The sequence below is a fragment of the Lissotriton helveticus genome, chromosome 3_1 (genome assembly GCF_964261635.1).
Source record: "Lissotriton helveticus chromosome 3_1, aLisHel1.1, whole genome shotgun sequence".
Lineage (NCBI taxonomy): Eukaryota > Metazoa > Chordata > Amphibia > Caudata > Salamandridae > Lissotriton > Lissotriton helveticus.
The window spans coordinates 559510693-559525038 of record NC_136061.1 but is presented as its reverse complement, the minus strand read 5'-3'; the positions used below and the strand labels follow the sequence as shown (position 1 = coordinate 559525038).

Genomic DNA, 14346 nt, shown 5'->3' with positions numbered 1-14346 from the left:
ATGGCCAAAACAAACCTGGAGGCAAAAAAAAAATTAAACCCCGCCCACCGCCGCACTGACGTCCTAAAAGGGGCTGGATGAGAAAAACATCCCAGGAACGCCCACGAATCGCCTCGGTGAATGACGGACGCCTCTGTCTTCCAATGGCTAGCCTCCATTTATGGAGCTAGCCAATGGAAGAGAGAGGCTGAACTAAAGCACACAGTGTAAGACATAAGATTTCGCCCTGGGCGGAGCACTGCTTTGCAGTGCTACGGCCAGGGCGAAACCTAAAAAGGGCATGCATGCACATACTGACTGAGTACACACAAATATTGTCTAAACCAACAAAACTGTTACTGATCCTGCCACAGGGTTGTTCTCCGTGCCTTAACAACAGAAACTATTGAGAATGAGAAGTGATCTCTGTATTAAAAACACACCTAGTCATGGCAATCTGAAGCCTACATTAACAGGAATATTCAGCGAACGTTGAACTGAATACCTGCATATAACAAAATATATTAACCATTTTATAAACATCCTTCTTTTAAGTCCAAATGCATAGAGCCACAAGACGTAAATGGAATGGCAACAAGCACTTTTTTAACTAAGGGTTGCAGTACTAAACTTGTTTAATGAAATTAAAACAATTTACATTTTAAACAGTGTGCGGCAGACATATAGAACTTTCTTGTTTTACCTGTAATCGAAACCAGTCCAGCCTCATGCCTCTGAAATCAAACACTTCTCCATCTTCCACTGGAAAAGTAAAAATAATTATGGGCAAGTGTTTGAACAGATACTAAAAAAACAAGTTAAGTACCATAGTGTCTCATTTGCTGCAACTAGTCCAATATAGAAGTAAATCAATACAGAAATAGTCTAGACCAATTTGATACAGAACACATGGACACTAGTCCTGATAGGTAGCACCATCCACAAAACATGTCTCTTAATATTTTATCAATTCATTTTCTTGTCGTTAAGCCTTGGCCTCATTATGAGTATTTAACCAGAGGACTGAGAGCCGGAAGGTAACCCGAAGGAAAGAGAGGAGAAATAACTTGTACTTAGTCCAATGCCCCCACCCTCCTTTCCTCCACACTACATTGAAGATGATAGGGCGTACAAAAATGAAAATAGTTCAGTCAGCTAGCAACGGTACTCTAAAAGCGCAGCCTTTTCCCTCCTACGAATGACTTGGCCAAATTTGTCATTTTATCTGGAGAAAAGCTTGCACGAACAACAAAAAGCCTCCTCAAGCCCATTCCAACCCAAACCACAGATGCACCATTAACACAAATAATACTAGGGGCAGCGAGTGCCATGAACCAAAAGCTTTCCAGGATGCTAGAAACAGGCCATTGAGCATCAGACATCTTAGAATCCTGTTTGCCTGTAACTGTTCAAGCATTTGTCTACAGCGCTAAATAGAACCTGCATGGTTTCACCTGGAAAATATATTTTTAAATGTTATATTGGTTTATTTTTTTACGCTGGCCGCCAAAGGGGTTGTGATGTTCTTTTGAGACAGTGCATGAAATCAAAGGCTTCAGAAAAATGAAGTGCTAAAGGCAAGAGCACCAGAGGCCAAAGGTTGAGAGACACAGGCACCTGTTAAAAGGCATTAGTTGGAGGAGGATCAAGAACAAGCATTTGCAATGCAATAGGTCTCGCATTAGGAAAGTTTAAGGTATTGGTATTGTAAATGACACATTTTGTATTTATGTGTTGGTTTTGAAAATAGCGAAATTAATAGCTTTGTCATTTACAATGCTAATAGTTTTAACTTTCGCAAACGTGACACCTATAGCATTTGTAATGCAACATGTGTTGCATTTACATGACTTAGATGAATTAATATTACAAATAACAATGGATTTTAATTTTTTTAAATAATTAATACTTAAATAAAAGTTATTGTAATTTATAATGGCAATAGCTTACACTTTTGTAAATAACTTTTGGGAAGATTATGTTCAGTGTATTTTATTGTGATGAAAATCCAAGAACAGATGTGAAATATTAACATCTTTTTGTTACATTTGTAATAAATCGTGAAACATTGAGAGAACATATTAGAACCAGTTGTTGTTGAATGGTTGCACAGAGTGATGCTGTGGCCTTCAGTGGTGCCGAGTGATGCTGTGGCCTTCAGTGGTGCCGAGTGATGCTGTGGCCTTCAGTGGTGCCGAGTGATGCTGTGGCCTTCAGTGGTGCCGAGTGATGCTGTGGCCTTCAGTGGTGCCGAGTGATGCTGTGGCCTTCAGTGGTGCCGAGTGATGCTGTGGCCTTCAGTGGTGCCGAGTGATGCTGTGGCCTTCAGTGGTGCCGAGTGATGCTGTGGCCTTCAGTGGTGCCGAGTGATGCTGTGGCCTTCAGTGGTGCCGAGTGATGCTGTGGCCTTCAGTGGTGCCGAGTGATGCTGTGGCCTTCAGTGGTGCCGAGTGATGCTGTGGCCTTCAGTGGTGCCGAGTGATGCTGTGGCCTTCAGTGGTGCCGAGTGATGCTGTGGCCTTCAGTGGTGCCGAGTGATGCTGTGGCCTTCAGTGGTGCCCTGTGATGCTGTGGCCTTCAGTGGTGCTGTGCCTTCAGTGGTGCTGTGGCGTTGAGAGGTGCTGAGTGATGCTGTGGCGTTGAGTGATGCTGTGGCGTTGAGTGATGCTGTGGCGTTGAGTGATGCTGTGGCGTTGAGTGATGCTGTGGCGTTGAGTGATGCTGTGGCGTTGAGTGGTGCTGTGGCATTGAGTGGTGCTGTGGCGTTGAGTGGTGCTGTGGCCTTCAGTGGTGCCGAGTGATGTTGTGGTGCTGTGGCGTTGAGTGGTGCTGTGGCGTTGAGTGGTGCTGTGGCGTTGAGTGGTGCTGTGGCGTTGAGTGGTGCTGTGGCGTTGAGTGGTGCGGTGGCGTTGAGTGGTGCGGTGGCGTTGAGTGGTGCGGTGGCGTTCGCGGGTGGCGTTCGAGGGTGGCGTTCGAGGGTGGCGTTCGAGGGTGGCGTTCGATTTTGAGTGCGGAGTTGGAGTCCGAAGTTGTAGTTTGCGGTTGGATTTGGAGGGTGGAGTTGTAGTTGGAGGGTGGATTTGTAGGGTGTATTTGGATGTTGGAGTTGGAGCGTGGAGTTGGATGGGGTTTTTGGAGGGTGGATTTGTAGTACGAGGAAGGAGTAAATACAAAGCAGTCTACTTCTTGATAAGAACTCAAGGGAGGCAGGAAAAGGTGAAATACCTTCCAGTTTGAAGCACCATCAAAGGGCTGTTAAAATCGGATGCGAAGTATACCCTTATTTGTGAATTTTAAACGCTCTGGCATTGTCAATAAAGCATTCTCAAATTGCATTGCATGGGAGAACAAAATGGAGAGCAAGCGACAGAAATCATAGCCAAGTTGAAAGAGTCCCTGTCTAATCTGTAGTAGATTCTGCTCTCTTGCATAAAAGCGTAGGATGTCTTACGCCAGAGCCGCGGATTTTGAAACTGAGCAGCACCCTGTGATTCTGGCCAAATCATTTCATTTTTCCGTGTCTAAAAAACAAACAAGACTGAAAGAAACCGGAGGAAATAACACAAAGGGAAGGGGAAGGAAAGAGAGACGATGGAAAGATAACGAGAGAGAATGAAAGATGAGATGAAGGAAAAAAAGAAAAGTGGTGAAGAGCGTAGCGACTAGCGAGGGAGAGAAAACAGAAGGGGAGAAGAAAATGAGAAAAGAGAAAAGGAGGGTAGAAAGAAAGAAAACAGCAGCATGTCTTATTAACAAGACTGAGAGACAGCGGAAGATTAATGAGAGAGAGGGCTGTGAAGAGAGAGAGAAAGGGCGAGTGAGAGAAAAATCAGAGGTAAATTAAGCGCACTCGATTAAGAAGCAGCAGGCCAAGGGAAGATAAGTGGGCATTAATGAGAGGCTACGGGCTTGGAGGGAGAGGATATGGGAGGGGGGAAGGAGGGAGAGTAAACATAAGCGAGCGTGTGAGGGAGAGTAAATGAGAGGAGGGAAGAAGAGAGCGTGAGAGAGAGGGGGGAGAGACAGGAGGCGAGAGCATATGAGCATTGCTGTGGGTGGAGCAGCAGCCTTTGATGTCTGGTGGTGTGAGAGACAAATGTTGCCAAGTGCACGCCTGGCGAAGCTTCACGCTTCAGTAGACAACATGCATTGGGAGAAATCCGCTTGTTCAAGAGGGTTGTTTCAACTACAATAGTTCAGAGCTATAAATAGCTCGACCTAATAAACACATACACAGTGCCACTGCCAAGAAACTTGAACATGGTCTATCATTTCCAAAGTCACGATTTCTGACTGTAAGTGCGATATCATCGCAACAAAATGCTGTTTAAAATAAACGCACACACAGAAAGCATAGACCTGCCCATATAAAGATCTGAACATGACACAGAGACTCCAATAAAATAAACACTCGGACAAAGCAACTGGCATAAAGTACATTAGAAATCAAATTAAAAAAAATAAACACTTGCAGAGGCACTGGCACAGAATGCATTAGTAAACTTAAAGCCCGAAACTAAAGCGACGACAAAACTTGAACATGGTTCACTATTTCCTAAATCGGGATTTCTGACCGTAATGAGATGATATCTTTGCAACAAAAGTCAAAAAAACAAATAGAAAATGGAAAAAAGGGTCATTCATATGTAAATACAGTGGAACGCTGTGAACAAGATGTAGTAGCAGAAAGTGTTTGCTTACAAAGAAAAACAGTAGCTCTAGCAAAAAAAGCATTGGCATCGCCAATAGGTATCGCCTTTGGGACCTTATAAGTATTTAGTTATGCAGCACAATATCCTTGGTGTAACAAAATTAACTGTTGCATGGTTAAACACCTATAAGGTCCCAAAGGCGAGACCTATTGGCTATGCCAATGCTTGTTCTGAATTGCCATGATTCCTGCACCTTTACATCCATTTGGAATAATCCCAACCAAAATAAAGCTTCTGAATAGCATTTTAAGGCAACTCACCCACTAAAGCAGGGCTACTTTTAAAGTTTGCTGGACGACCCTTCAAGGCCTTTGACATGTGATATCTCAGCTCCTTTATGATCTTCTCCTAATGTCAATATGCCATATTAGCTCATAACTCTATATGGTACTACTGTCGGCCTCGCGTTTTTTGTAAATGAAGGTTAAGCAAGTGGACCAATTCACATCACTTATCATTTCTGCATGCTTTTATATTTAGAATCCCCAAGGTAGTGGGAAAAAATTGTTTCCAAAACCTTTTGTGGTTATTTAACAACCACATTAAGCAGCTCTTTAGAGTTTGATTTTTCTTCTTAAATTTAACTGTTTACCTGTTGCCTAGTCATCCAAATTTCGTTAGCAATCTCTGGTGGTAACGATGAGCCATACCTTCATGCTCTTCTTACTATAGCACTGCACCGTGCAACCGAGCTAGTTAGCACAGTAACCAGTAAAAACTTTAAAATATTTTATTTCTTTTTCACTGGATTTGTCATATCATTCCTACTGATTTCTAGTGGCAGAGAGTTCGAAGAGGACTAATAAATCTGATGCTTTGTGTGTGTTCGGTGGCGGCGGGAAGAAATACCATGAGTGGTGAGCAAGGACAGGCAAGGACGGGAGGGGGGGTACAGGCTACATTTCAAGCTATAACAGGAGGGGGAGGCAAGCTGCGATGAAGTAAGCAGCAACAAGGGTTGGAGGGAGGATCGCTCAGCAGACCAGCACTGGGAAAGGGAGAAAGCAGGAGCAAGAGGGATGTAATGGGAGGGACTGGGATAAGCAACCATGAAATGCAGGTTTAGTGGGGTGGGTAGAGACAGCCTGCAAAATGATGCATTCTTATGAAGTACATCACTAGAACACTAACCAGGGGGTGTGTGGAGCTGAGGAGCGGTCTGGGGCGGCCTCAACATCTAAGCGAGTCCGCTGCTGCGCACGAGGCAACCAGGCCAGGTGGTGTGGCTCGGGCGGCGGCAGCGGTGAAATTGGCCTGAAACCCGGAGCGGTGGGCGCGACTGCACAGTACCTGCTGGTGAGAGTATCTGGTGATCGGAAGCTGGAGGCGGACAACATTATCCTTGCTGAGGAAGGAGGCGGAAGGTGAGCGGTGAGATGAGCTGCTGGCGGCGGTGGGCCTGGGCTCCTCGGCGGTGTGGGGCGCGCCGCTGCAGATATACTGATAACATTCTCGGAGCCCGGAGGGGCCCTGGAGTGACTGCGCCCTCCCTGCCACCTCCCAAACTAGACATATAACGCCGGGCCGTGCACGCACACCAGACGTCCTGCCTCGTTGGGTCTAGGGTGCCGGTGGTTCCCGGAGACAATGGGACTGGTAGCTGCCGCCTTTGTTCAGCTACGCCCCAGAGACTGGCCTAATTCTCACTTGCGGCCCCCTACGGAGCATGCCGAGAGGCGCCTCATGCTGCTGGAGCACTCAACTGCGCATTAATTATAGTTGAGTGCTCCAGCAGCCTTGCGGCGCCTGACGTGCTGTGCATTAACGCGCACAAGCTGTTCCACTGTGAAGCAAGTTCACAGACCTGAATCGGCTCGTGCCCAGAACTGAATCGGCTCGTGCCCAGGTCTGTCTCCCTTGCGAGGAAACACGGCGACTCTAAGTCTCGTTGACGGCAACGCTTCGCGCTGCAACGCCAGCGAGACCTAAAAAAAAGCAGTTGTGGGGTGGGGTTCAAGAGGGAACTGTGTCGTTGCACATTCTTGCCAAATGAAAACTATAAAGATGCAGCAAGTGATTAGTCCAGCTTTCCCTACCAGTTTTTCATCTATTAGACATTGTGTGAACATGTAAAAAGAGTCTGCACAGTAAAACAGAGAAAATGTGGTTCCTCCTGAACTTCTGGACAATTGCTCTGTAGATCATTTCCGTTTCAGTTAAATCTAGGGCAATTTCAGTGTTAGGCGCTCTATCCAACTCAATCTATTTAAAGTCAACACTGAGCTTTCACTCTAAAATTATGTTACTTACCCTGTAAGCATCTGTTCTTAGCATGTAGAGATGTAGATTCACATGCTTGGCATACTCCTGCCATCTAATGTTGGGTCCAGATGTTTGCAAATTGTTTTTCTTCTCAGAAGTCTTTTCCAGCCTTTCAGTGATAATGTGCATGAGCGTCGACTCCATTGTTAGATTGTTTTCCAGCAAGAAGGTGAGAATGGAGTAAGTAAGCATATTATAGAGATGTTCATGTGTATGTAATGTGAATAATAAGAACTGCAACAACCACCGGTATCCAGGAAGGAGTGTGAATCTACAGATCTAAATGCCAAGAAGAGATGTTTACAGGGTAAGTGACAATCTGTTCGAAGCATGTGTGCGGCAGATAAACATGCTTTGCATAGACTGTATAGCAGTATTCTCCCGAAGTGGTGGCTAACAAGTGGGTGTTGCAGTTGTTTAAAAAAGTGTTTTTAGCACTGCTTGTCCTATATTAGCTTGTTGACGTGCTAATACATCCATGTAATGTTTGGTGAATGTGTGTGGTGTAGACCATATAGCTGCAATACATATGCCAGCTATGTTGCCTAAAAAGGCCATAGATGCACCTATGTTGCAAACAGAATGTGCTCTAGGAGGTAAAGTAAAAGCTTTTTTAGCTTTAACATAGCAAGTTTGAATACATTTAACAATTCATCTAGAAATAGTGGATTTAGAGATAGGATTCTCTTTATAAGGTGGAGCAAAAGCAACAAAAAGTTGTTTTGTTTTCCAAAACTCTTTTGTTCTATTAATAGAATAGTGCTCTTTTGACATCAAGTGTATGTAGAGTCTTTCTGTTAATCAGGTTGAGAGAAGAACACAGGTAACTCAAATGATTGGTTAATATGACAAGCAGAAACCACTTTTGGAAGGAATTTTGGGTTTGTACGAAGAACTACTCTAAAGTTGCAAGAAGGGTTCTTCTAAGCTTAATGCCTGCAGCTCACCAACACATCTTAGTGAAATGACAGCAATGAGAAATGCGACTTGCATCAAAGAAAATGTAAATGACAGTAGTGTGCAGGTTCAAAAGGTGGACCCATAAGCTTTGTGATATCAATGTTACGGTTCCAGATATGTGCAGGTGGTACACTAGCTGGTATTATTCTTTTAAGCCCTTCCATAAAGGCTTTAATTACTGGAACTTTGAATAGGGATAATGAATATGCTACTTACCAGTATGCATCTGTTCTTGGCATGTAGGGCTGCTGACATTCATATCTATAGCATAGATCGCCGCCTAGTGTTGGGTCCGGATGATTGCACATTGTTGTCCTGGAAGAGTCTTCGAAGTATCACGAGATAGGTGGCTCCTCCCCTGGACTACAGTGCGCATGGGCATCGGCTCCATCCCCAGATTGTTTTTAGCCATTGTGGCGAAGATGGAGTGTAACAGTGTGAGCGATGACCATGCTAAGAGTAAGTGTAAATTCTGCAGCCGCTACAGGCGCCAGGGAGGAGGGTGGGCGAAATGAATGTCAGCAGCCCTACATGCCAAGAACAGATGCATACTGGTAAGTAGCATATTCAGTTCGAGGCATGTGGGCTGCTGAATTCATATCTATAGCATAGAATATACAGCAGTCCCTCCATTAGCGGCGGCCGCCTGTGCCAGCTGCAGACGTTTGAAAAAGTGTTTTTAGAACAGCCTTCCCTACAGCTGCTTGGAGTGCACATCTAAACAGTAGTGTTTTATAAATGTGTGTGGGGTAGACCATGTGGCTGCTCTACAAATGTCTTCTAAAGGGATATTTCCAAGGAAAGCCATGGAGGCCCCCAGCTTGCGGGTGGAGTGGGCTCTTGGGGGGATCGTTAAAGTGCGCTTAGCCTTGGGATAGCAAATTTGAATACACTTAACGATCCACCTGGCTATACCTGCTTTGGAAATGGGGTTGCCCTTGTGTTGTGCGGAAAAGGCAACAAAGAGTTGTTTCGTCTTCCTAAAATCTTTGGTCCTATCAATGTAGTACATCAAAGCCCTTTTGACGTCAAGAGTGTGGAGCATTTTTTCTGCCACTGACTCAGGATTTTGGAAGAACACAGGCAGTTTAATAGTTTGATTGACATGGAACTGTGAAACCACCTTTGGAGGAAATCTAGGGTTAGTGCGCAGCACCACCCGGTTGGAGTGAATTTGTATGAATGGCTCTTGTACAGTGAGCGCATGGAGCTCACTAACACGTCGCAGTGACGTAATGGCTATCAGGAAAGCCACTTTCCATGTTAAGAACTGAATCTCGCAAGAATGTAGAGGCTCGAAAGGTGGACCCATTAGTCGGGTGAGGACCACATTAAGATTCCATTCAGGAGCAGGCGGGGCCCTGGGAGGAATGACGCGTTTGAGCCCCTCTAGAAAAGCTTTAATGGGAGGCACTATGAAAAGGGAGAGATGCTGCCTGTTTTGGAGATAAGCCGCTATGGCGGATAAATGTATTCGAATGGAAGCATATGCCAGATTGCATTGGTAAAGATGTAACAGATAACAAATGATGTTGTGCGTAGACGCGTCAAGCGGGTTGATGTTGTGGTCTGCATAATAAATGACAAACCGCTTCCATTTCGCCGCATAGCATGCTCTGGTGGTGGGCTTTCTTGCCTCCCGTATTATATCCATGCAGTCGGGAGGCAAGTTGAGGTAGCCAAATTCTAAGACCTCAGGAGCCAGATCGCCAGGTTGAGCTGTTGCGGATCTGGGTGCTGAATGTCGCCATGGCTCTGCGTCAAAAGTCTGGGTGTGAGGTGCAGCCTTTGATCCGGTACCACGGAAAGTTCTAGAAACGTGGTGTACCATGGTTGGCGTGCCCACGTTGGAGCAACCAGGATGAGCGTCATCGAGTGTTGCTTTAGCTTTCGTGCCACCAGCGGTATTAGAGGTGCTGGGGGAAAAGCGTACGCAAATTTGCCTGACCAGTTCATCCATATCGCATTGCCCTGCGACTGTGGGTGCGGGAACCTGGCGGCAAAGCTTTGGCATTTGGCGTTTTCCCTTGTGGCGAACAGGTCTATCTCTGGATGACCCCACTGCTGGAAGTACGGGTGGAGTACTGATGGATGTATCTCCCACTCGTGCATTTGGTGGCTGTACCTGCTGAGCAGATCCGCCATCTGATTGTCCTTGCCTGGGAGGTGTTCCGCCATGAGGAAGATGTTCCTCTGAATGGCCCACTTCCACATGCTCTGAGCCAGATGAGACAACTGTGGAGAGTGTGTACCTCCCTGCTTCTGAATGTAGTACATGGCCGTCATGTTGTCCGTCCGGATCAACACGACTTTGTTGCACAGATGTACCTTGAATGCCTTCATTGCCATGAAGACTGCCATCAGCTCTAGGTGGTTGATGTGCATCTTCCTTTGCTGCGTCGTCCATAGTCCCTGCACTGTGTAGTGGAGTACATGAGCCCCCCAACCCTGGAGAGAAGCGTCCGTTGTTAGGATGATCTGTGGAACAGGCTCGTGGAACGGTCAGCCCTTGCAAAGGTTGTGTGAATTCCACCAATGCAGAGAGTTGTATGCACGACCGGTCACCAACACTAGGTCTTTCAACTGTCCGTGAGCCTGATTCCACTGACGTGCCAAGAACTCTTGAAGCGGACGCATATGTAGTCTCGCGTGCGGGACTATGAAGATGCAGGAGGCCATCATGCCTATCAACTGCATGAACACTCGTGCTGGGAGCGAGTGTTGCGGTCTGAATTTCTGTATTAGCAATTGAATGCTGTTGATCCTCACAGAATTCGGCTGCGCTGTGGCCGCCAGAGTATCCATCTTCGCGCCCAGATACTGCCGCACATGGGCTGGTTGAAGGTGTGACTTTGGATAATTTAGTGAGAATCCTAGATCGTGAAGAAGGTGAATGGTGTGGGACATGTTGGCAGCGCACTGCTGGGCCGACTTTGCTTGGACAAGCCAGTCGTCTAGATAAGGGTAGACGTGAACCTTTTGCCTCCTGAGGTGCGCAGCCACTGTCGCCAGGCACTTTGTGAACACCCTGGGCACTGTGGTCACTCCGAAAGGGAGGACCTTGAATTGGTAATGCTGATTCTGAATGGTGAATCTGAGGTATTTTCTGTGCGACGGATGTAGTGGAATGTGAAAATATGCATCTTTTAGATCTAATGTTGCGAGGAAGTCCCCCTGATTGAGCAACGGAAGAACCTGCTGCAGCGTGAGCATATGAAAGTGTTCTGAGAGAATGTACTGGTTTAGGGGCCTGAGGTCCAGTATGGGTCGGAGGGACCCGTCTTTCTTTGGGATCAAGAAGTACAGGGAGTACACTCCTGAGCCTCTTTGTTCCACAGGTACGAGCTCGATTGCCCCTTTTTGCAGCATGACGAGCACCTCTTGCAGCAATAAGTGCAAATGCTCTGTGGACTTAGGACGGTGTTTTGGGGGGATGTTGGGTGGAGTGGATGTTAACTCCAGACAATAACCGTACTGGATGAGCTTTCTGACCCACCTGTCTGTGGTGATGGATGTCCAGACTGGCAGGAACTGTTTGAGTCTCCCCCCGACTGGTGTTGTATGGTCGGGGGGCAGTGACAAGGCGTCACTGTTTGTTGGCGGCGGAGAATCGTGAGTTGTTGTTTCCACGACCTCTGCCCTTGGTGCTGTTTCCGCGATAGCCACCTCTACTCTGTTTGTTGTATGAGGTTTGTGCACCACTTTTAGTGTACTGTGTTTGCTGGGACATCTGGCCTCTGGAGACACCTCTATTGCTTGAGCGACGAAAAGTACTACCCCTGAACTGCTGGGACTGGAGAGCCCCCATAGACTTTGCAGTCTCGGTGTCCTTTTTGATTTTTTCCAGGGTGGTGTCCACCTCAGGTCCAAATAAGTGATCAGGGTTGACAGGCTGATTTAGGATGGTGGTTTGTATCTCCAGCTTGAACCCGGAGATTCTGAGCCAGGCCTGACGCCGCAACATTACACTGGTGTTAATGGCTCTGGCCGCGGTGTCCGCTGCGTCCAGTGCACACTTAATAGAAGCATTTGAGATGAGTTTCCCTTCCTGAATGAGCATCTCTGCTGCCTCCTTATATTCATCTGGCAAGTGTTGTAACAGGGTTTCAAGTGTATCATAATGTGCCCTGTCATATCTGGCCAAGAATGCCTGCGTGTTAGAAATGCGCCAGATATTGGCCGCTTGAGCCGCCACCCTCTTCCCTGATGCCTCTAGCACCTTAGATTCCTTGTCAGGGGGAGGAGTTTGTGAATTTGCCATTTTCCGGGCATTAGAAACAACTAGAGAGTCCAACGGCAACTGGCCCTTGATGTAGGTAGGGTCGCCAGGTGCCGGCTTGTATTTTTTTTCAGTTCTGGGGTTTATAACTCTGGCACGTGTGGGTTCTTTAAAAATGTCTGCAGTATGTTTTAAGACACCCTTTAGCATTGGTAGAGTCTTCACGGTCTTTTCAGAGGTGGAAAAGGTGTCAAACAGAAAGTCCACTTCAATAGGGTCAGCATGAAGCTGGACGTCATAATTCTTGGCTGCCCTCTCAATAAGCGCATTAAATGCCGCAGAATCCTCAGTAGGGGAGGTTTTGACAGTATACACTTGAGTGTCCGGGGCAGTTTGTGGATCCCCTGGGTCCGCAGCATCCACCCATGTGCCATGCTGATCCTCTGGATCAGTGTCGGCAGGGTAGTTGTATTCATCATAGTCACCTTCCCCAGCCTCCACATCCGAGTAATTGGGCGAGATTGGACCAGTGTCCTGAGCACGTGGATTAATTAGTTCAACAAGAACTGGGGAATCTGTGGAATCCTTTTTCTTCTTCAAAGGAATTGTGTAGGACTCCATAGGCTGTGCCGGTGTGATCTTTCGCTTGTAGATGGAAAGTTTACCGGTGTTGGCGTCGATAAATTGTTCCGACTGCTCTTCCAGTAGGGGTTGTCGATGCTTTGTGCCCACAACCGCAGGGGTAGGCTTCGGTCCCATGGATTCCTTCATGGAGGCCTCGACGACCTTTTGGGGAGCGAACGCCTTCGGCGCCACTTTTGGCGGCAGCGTGAACTGAATCGGCGCCGTCGACTTTTGCGCTTTGGCGGCAGGCTTCGGGGTGGAAGTATCCTTTGGACCGACCGCGGAAGCCTTGTCCTTAATGCGCTGCAACGAGTCCGACACCTGCTTCGTGAAGGATGCGGGCGGTTTCTACAAGCCAACAGGTGCACTCGAGCCACCACCATGTGCGGCCTCGAGGGTAGCAGTACTTTTGGCCTTGTCCGGCCGACGGGCAGGATCAACAGCTTTTGGAGCTCCGAGTCCTTTGTCCGTGTCGACGGTCTTCGGCGTCGACGGCTTCGGGTCGGCGGCCTTGACAAGCGCTTTCGGTGCTCCATCCTTCGGCTCGACGCCCATGAGCGACTTTACCTGTTCGACAACCTTCTTTGGCTTCGTCTGCGCCGACAGGGCCGAAGACGTGGAGCTGACCAAGGCGACAGGCGCTTTCTGTTTCGACGGCGCCTCTGTTAGTTTCTGTTTTGTCGAGACCGAAGCTTTCACTTTCGGTTTCGATTTGAGCAATGGCGGCTCCGTAGAAGTGTCTGTCGAGACCGAAGCTTTTTCTTTCGGTTTCGATTTGATTAGTGTCCGTAGCCGGGCCCGGAGGCGAGACCGTGGATCTAGGTGCAAGATCTTGGGTAAGGCCATGTGGCGATCCCTTGACCTGAGCCTTAGTTATTGTCTGAACGGGGCATAGCTCTTCGCCTGAGCTATCTTCTGTGGCCCCATAGGCCTCATCGTCGTCTCCTACCTCGTCGACGACGTCTTCTGTATCGAGCATTTCTACGTCTGCGTCGTAGTTGGAGTCGATCTCTGCCGCTGGATTTGAAATCGGCTCTTGATCCTCCTGCTCGTCCGCCTCTTCTCCCTCGGTATCCAAAATGTTCACCGGGGCAGGTGCCGTCTGCTGGGCCTCTTGGCGCGCCACGCGCCGAAGTCGAATCGTCTTCTTGGAGCGAAAACGAGAACAAGCCATACAGTTGGCTTCATCGTGGTCCGGCGACAGGCACTTGTTGCACACCGGGTGGACGTCGATGTGGGGATACTTGGAGTTGCACACGGGGCACCTCTTGAACGGGCTCCGTTCCATGATGTGTCGTCGAATAAGTCTTGTTGCGTTGACTGGGCCTCGAGCACCGAAGAGCCACGCGACTCCTATGGATGTCCGACTCGGGAACTGAGCCGGAACAGAGCTAGGCACCGAACGCAAGACAATACCGACGATATAGGAAAGGCCTTTGGGCCGAAAAGAAAGTTTTTATCGAATCCGAACTGGAGTGATCAAATAGGCATCCGAACCCAATGGCGGAAAAAAACAATCTGGGGGTGGAGTCGATGCCCATGTGCACTGTAGTCCAGGGGAGGAGCCACCTATCTCGTGATACTTCGAAG

General features: G+C 47.7%; 1 protein-coding gene across 1 annotated transcript in view; it reads right to left on the bottom strand.

Moving 5' to 3' along the window:
* Positions 1-14346, bottom strand: part of NCKAP1 (NCK associated protein 1) — a 577107-nt gene that overhangs the window by 277253 nt on the left and 285508 nt on the right. Inside the window, exon 15 of the mRNA XM_078680487.1 lies at positions 683-741. Coding sequence (XP_078536613.1) covers positions 683-741 — 59 coding nt within the window. The remainder of the gene's footprint in view (positions 1-682; positions 742-14346) is intronic.